Genomic DNA, 6,060 nt, shown 5'->3' with positions numbered 1-6,060 from the left:
TCTAGGTTAACTTGATGTATCATCCTTCCAGAAAGGAAGGGAGAAGGAGGGGACAGGAGAATTAGGAAGACAGAGATGGAGCTGAGGCCAGGAGCTGGGAGGTAGGGATGCCTGGGTCCCCAGGGACTCCAGCTGTGCTCTGTTCTCATACTCCCTTTTCCTGGGGGTGGGGGCTCAATTGATTTTCCATCTGTCCCCATTAGTCCAGGGACAGCTGGGGGGGGGGGTGCTGGCAGGGAAAAAAGCATCAAGAGAGAGAGAATGGAGGGAAGGATAAAATAACCTCAGGGGAGTCAGTGCCTGAACCACAAACACATTTTTCTTTTTAAAACAACATAAAATACAATTTATAAACATAGTCCCAGGAAGAGGGATATGGGGAACATAGAGACAGGAATACGCCATCTCTCCAGGGCATCAAAGGGAAAGGGATCGGTCAGCGAGGGGCTGTCCTGGCTTGATCCTGGACTGGGCTCATGCCACCCCCATCTGAGTCGTCTGATGGGCTGCCCCGGGGAAGGCCTGGCTGTTTGTGAAGCCCCCGAAGTTTCAGGACCAGCTCCTTGGCAAAATCCTGGATGAAAGGGAGAGGAGGGGGAGGAGGGAAGTCAGAGAAAAAACTAACCCCACCCCCACCTTTAAACCTCCAGTGATTGATGGGCTATGGGAAAGGGGGTGGAGTGGGAGAGAGGGGCAGAGGCAGAGGAAGAGAAGGAGGGGAGAAAGGGGGGCAGGGAGAGGCAGAGGCAGAGAGAGGAAGAAGAAGGAGGAGGAGGAGAGGGAGGGAGGGAGAGAGAGAGAGAGAGAGAGAGAGAGAGAGAGAGAGAGAGAGAGAGAGAGAGAGAGAGAGAGAGAGAGAGAGAGATTGAGTGGGAAGGAGGGGGGTGGGGAAGAGGAGAGGTCCGGTCTACAGAGACAGGAGAGCAAGACCAGGGAAGAAGGGCCCGGACAATGCCTGGGGAGGCAGGCCTACAGGATGGAAGTGATATTCTCTTCCTCGCCTCCCCTGCATTCTCTGCACCCCAGAATAAGGGGCAGGACTTACCTCTGTGGGGTTCCTGCAGGACTTCAAGATTCCCTGGAACCCCCCCCCCAAAAAAAACAACACATGAGATACACAAACCAACCTCTCCCCCACCCATATAATTTCTCCCCACCCCCAAACCCCACCATGACATAAGGACCTCAGAGAAATGGGAATGGAAGCGTTTCAGGCTGTTTTCCAGAACAGAGATGAAAGTTGAGGAAGAAGAGCTACTGTTCTTCCCCAAGTGTGAGGGGAAAACATGACAGGACCAGCGCCAATGTCATTTAGCTTTTAGCCTCCTTTGATTGCCCTATTCCCAAAGGTCTTCCCCTCTTTTTTCTCTCTCTCTGTCCCCCAATGTCCCTCTTCCATTTCTTACTCCCTATGCAGTCACTCAACATTTATTAAATGCCTACTATGTGCACTGTGCTAAGTATCAGGGATACAAAATGAGGCAAAAGACAGTCCCTGCCCTCAAGGAGCTTACAATCTAATGGGTAAGAGACACACCTGAATTTTTCTGCTTCTCTCCTCTTCACTCTCTAGTTCCAATAATTCATCAATATTGACTTCATCAGGCATGTCTTCCTCCTGCAAGGAGGTGAGGGGTCAGTTTGGTTTGGGGACCCCCAAGTCTCTCATCTTTCTCTTCCTTCCCCACCCCAAACCCTTTCACCTTCTGTCTCTGCAATCCAGAAAATACCAGAGTTCCTTATTGGGGTGGCGAGTATGACCAGCTGATGAGGTCTCAGTCCAGGCAGGGGCATGTACCATGCGGAGATGGTACTACCAGGCATGACCATCTGGGCCAAGCACCCGAGGGGAAGGTGCCAAACTCCCTCCCCCCACCCATCCAATGCATACAATTCTGCCCCCTACCATCACTACTGAGGCCTTCCTGTGCCTTGTCTGGTTCCTTTCCAATTGTGAGAGCCCTGCACTTCAGAAACCTCACCTTCCTAGTCAGGAAGCTCCCCAGGTACCTAGATCTGCCCACCCCTCTGGCTCCTGCTATGTAGGTCTAGGAGAACCTGGAGAGTATTGCCCCAATCTAAGTCCTGCTCCTCACATCTGTTCCTCTGCTCCTACACAGAGTGAAGGGCCTGAAGGGGTTACAGATTAAGTCCCAGAACACCCTGAAAACTTCCCACAACAAAGAGTGGGGAGGGGAAGACAAAGAGGGGTCCTCAGGGCAGATGGGGGGCAAGGAATCCGGTGTCCAAATGGAATCCCAGAGCCTGCCAGGAAGCAGGCTCAGTCCTGCCTTTGAATGCCAGGGACTGGGATTTGAGGGTGGGGGTGGGGATAGCTAAGTCTCCTGGGTCCCCAGCCAGAGGCCCCTGACTCTGCCCTTTCATGGAAAAGCCTGAGCCAGGGAGGAAGGAGGGAGGCGGGGGAGGGGAGACTTGGAATGGAACTGGAGTCGTTCCTGTAGATCCCAGCCCCAGGATGCCTGGGTCCCCTTGGGGCTCCTGGAGTGGGAATGGAAGAGAGAGCACTCAGCCTAAGAATTCAAGAGGGGATTCGAAGTCATTCGGGGGCTCCTCTGCCACCCCAAGATGATGCTGTGTGTCCCTGGGAGAGGTCTCTGCTCTCTCTGATCGCCCTACTGGGTGGGGAGTAGAATTGGGGGGGCACCTGGCAGTTCTTAGCACTGGGGTCTGGGCTATCTGCCCAGTCTCCGATCTGGCTTCCTGCCAGACTTCAGGGACAGGGCCCAGCTGTGCCCCAGGGAAGAGAGACAGGCAGAGGGAGGCAGGGGGAGGCTACACTGCCTGCCTTGGCGCTGGAGTGGGGAGCAAATCAGCTATCTCCTGCTCTGCCTCCCCCCACCCCAAGCCCCAAGGCATGGAGGGGAGGGGGTTGGACCAGACTGGGAGATCTGGAGCTACAGCTTCTGGAAATCTTCCAGCCCTTCCCCCAAACACCAAACATTCTCTTTCCGCTCCAGGCAGAAAGAAGTGTTGTTTACATAAGGTTCCTACAGGCTTTCGGGCTGGCCCAGGACTACGAAGGCGGCTGTAGTGTCTAGTATGTCCAAGGATTGGGTGGGGGAGGGGGGATCGAGCTGTGTCATCCTTGTGTTGGTTCCTGGTCCCTCCGTGGGCATGGCTCGTTCCCTGTATATTTATCTCCCTGTGCCTTTGGCTGTATTACGGGGAGGGGGGGGTGTCTTTGAGTGTGTGACTGTGTCTTCAAGTGTGTTTCTTCCTCTACATGTAATTCCAGATGTGTCTATTACTTGCATTTGTCTGTATATGCCACCCACTGCCCACATTATCCCCATAAATAGGTTTTCATCGGATATGTGTAGACTTGCCCAAATGGGAAGTTTATCCGTTATTTCTGGTCCCTCCTGCTGGCCTCCCTCTGGTTGTCACACTGTCATAGGGGTGGGGTTATTAGGAAGGGGCATGGATGGTGGAAGTACCTACGGAGAGGATAAGGCCGGCTAGGCCCCAGTGAGGAGACAGCATTGGCAGAAGCAAAATGGAGGGAGGTTGATTAGGGGAGGCGAACAGAGCGGGGTAGACAGGAATAGACAATTGGGAAGGAAAGGCAACCACTCTGCCTTTTGGGACAAGTTTAGCGTCTCTGAGCCTCAGTTTCCCTATCTGCTAAATGGGGGGGGTGTTCTCTTAGATATTCTCTAAGGTTCTTCCCAGTTCCGCCCTTCGAGGATTCAGAGATTTGTACATTCTGACAGTGTAAGGCACCACGAGCCCATCGAAACCGTGCAGAAAGATGCAAAGGACAGGTTTGGGGTGCTCTGCGTCCTTCTCCCCATGCGTGCCGTCCCAGCGGACTCCACAGCCTTCCTTCGAGACCCCGCCCCCTGCCGGGGATCCAGCCTCACCTGTCCCCCGTACAGCTCCTCGAGGCGACCGTCGATCCACTTCTCTACGTCCAACCGCCTTTGCAGCTCCCGCCGATCGTACTTGACCGTGACTCGGGCGTGTCGTTTCTGCAGCCCTCCAGGGCTACCGCCAGGACTGCCCCCGGCCCGGGAGGGTGACTGCAGTTTGCTCAGGACCCGCTTGCCGAGCCTCTGAGCAGCCATCCCCTGCGGTGACCCCCTAGGGATGATAGACCAGAAGGCGACAGCCGGCCGCTCTTAAAAGAGGAGGGGGAGGGCGAGAGGAAGGGGGCGGGGCCCGGGAGGAGGGGGAGGAGAAGGGAGAAGGAGCCTGGAGCTGGACCCAGGAACCCGAGGGCCCGCCCCCACCTCCCAGTCCTCTTTGCTCTCCCGCCCACCACCCCGGTTCAGGGCCCTCTCTGCGGACCCAGGCGGCCCAAGCAATTCCACCTCCCCCCGATCCCCTGCGGTGATGGGGGTGCCATCTCACCCCTAGCGCGCTTCCACTCAGCAAGTTCGGGGAGGGGGAGCTGCTTATTCTTTCGATGTTCTGAACAGCTAGAGCCAGATGTTCCCAGATGTGCAGGGCCCTATGGGGGCGGGGCTGACCTATCTCCAGTGGGGCTTCCCCGACCTCTGGTGGATGATTGGCGGAGGAGGCGGAGGCTTGGGTCCTCCGCCTCCAGGCAGAGTAATAATACTTGTCATTTTGCTCCCTCCACTCTGGCGAAATCCCTAGAGCACCCACCCCTCCTCCCCGCCCCCCCCCCATTTATGGGAGAATATTGGCTAGGGCCCCCCGGATTGTAAGAGCTTGCATGAGTTAAGATCCCTCATCCCGAGGGTCACCTTCCTCATTCCACCGGTACCCTCCTCTCCATCATATATAACGGGCACTTACTAATTGTTGGATGTGTCCTGCCCCATTTCCTTTTTAAGACCTTTGAAACACCGTGGAAATGTTTGTCGGTTCGGGGTAGCTAGGTGGCGCAGTGGATAGAGCACCGGCCCTGGAGTCAGGAGTACTTGAGTTCAAATCCGGCCTCAGACACTTAACACTTACTATCTGTGTGACCCTGGACAAGTCACTTAACCCCAATTGCTTCACTAAAAAAAAATGTTTGTCGGTTCAGTAAGACTGATGTATTAGAGCAGCCCCATTGGCAACATCTCTTCGAGGTAGAAGGGCAGTACTATTCCCATTTCACAGATGGGAATACTGGAAGCTGAGTATCAGAAAGAAGTTCCTTGCCCAGGGTCACACAGCAAATAAGGAACTGAGGCAGGATCAATCTATGCCTTTCACCCCTAAAACCCACAGTTTCTTCTTATTAGGCATAGCGCTCTAGTGAATAGAGAGCTTCAGGAGATGTAGCTGGGCGATCCTAGCAAGGAACCCTACTCCTCAGCGCTCTAGGGACAACTCCCTCAGACTAAAACTTGCAAAGAAGGAAGTGACTTGCATTGGAAGAGCGAGTTTCCTCACTCGGAAATTCCCTACGCTGATGAAATTAGAGGTCTAGACAGTCCCTCAACAAGCACTTATTTTTTAAAAGTATATAATTTATTATTCCCGATCACATGAACATTTCTTAACATCATTTTTTAAAATTGTGAGTTCCACATTCTCTGCCGCCCTTTCTCCACTCCTTGAGAGGGCGAGCAACACATCGATCCCACAGCCGAGAAGCGTTTACTAGGCACCCCGCCGCGCCGGACTCAGCCTCGAAGGGCCCAGGAGGTAAAGGGGAGGGCCTCAAACACCACGTTTATCCGGTGAAGGTGGAGATAGGGCTGGTCTCCTCCCTCCACGATCCCTCCGGAAGAGTAGGATCAGGCCGGGAGGGGCTGTGAAACTAGGGGCGGACTCGCACCAACCATCGCCAATCAGGGCGGGGAATCCGTGGGCGTGGCCTCAAACTGCCCCGCCCCTAAGAAGCCGAGCGGGGACCCTCCCCAGAAGGCGGGGCTCAGGTGTCTGAGGGAGGAGAGGAGAGCACTACAGGTGCGAGTTGGGAGGCGGGGAGCGGGCAGAGTGCGTCCGCGCCTGCGTCAAGGTGTGTCTACCACGTCTCCGCCTTTCTTCCCCCATCCAGGAAAGAGAGAAGAGGAACAAGATCTGTGCTTAGCAGCACCCAGGTGCGGCGGGCTCCGAAGTTACCGTCGTACGCATGCG

At 55.0% G+C, this 6,060-nt stretch overlaps 1 protein-coding gene across 1 annotated transcript; it reads right to left on the bottom strand.

Annotated features, from left to right (window-relative positions):
* Nucleotides 1-300: 300 nt before the first annotated feature.
* PPP1R14A (protein phosphatase 1 regulatory inhibitor subunit 14A) lies at nucleotides 301-4,509 on the bottom strand. Its single transcript, XM_043996216.1, has 5 exons — nucleotides 4,375-4,509; nucleotides 3,885-4,104; nucleotides 1,538-1,618; nucleotides 1,046-1,078; nucleotides 301-574 (listed from the first exon to the last, which is right to left on the bottom strand). The coding sequence occupies exons 2-5, from the start codon at nucleotides 4,086-4,088 to the stop codon at nucleotides 437-439; spliced, it is 456 nt and encodes a 151-aa protein (XP_043852151.1). The 5' UTR covers nucleotides 4,089-4,104; nucleotides 4,375-4,509; the 3' UTR covers nucleotides 301-436.
* Nucleotides 4,510-6,060: the final 1,551 nt, after the last annotated feature.

Source organism: Dromiciops gliroides, chromosome 3 (genome assembly GCF_019393635.1).
Source record: "Dromiciops gliroides isolate mDroGli1 chromosome 3, mDroGli1.pri, whole genome shotgun sequence".
Lineage (NCBI taxonomy): Eukaryota > Metazoa > Chordata > Mammalia > Microbiotheria > Microbiotheriidae > Dromiciops > Dromiciops gliroides.
This window is presented reverse-complemented; position numbering and strand designations above follow the sequence as displayed.

Excerpts from the sequence above, each read along its gene's own strand:
- PPP1R14A (XM_043996216.1), bottom strand. The coding sequence starts at position 4,088 with ATGGCTGCTCAGAGGCTCGGCAAGCGGGTCCTGAGCAAACTGCAGTCA. Across the intron at positions 1,619-3,884 it reads AGGAGCTGTACGGGGGACAG|GAGGAAGACATGCCTGATGA; the intron begins GTGAGGCTGGAT and ends ACCTCCTTGCAG. Across the intron at positions 575-1,045 it reads CCTGCAGGAACCCCACAGAG|GATTTTGCCAAGGAGCTGGT; the intron begins GTAAGTCCTGCC and ends CCTTTCATCCAG.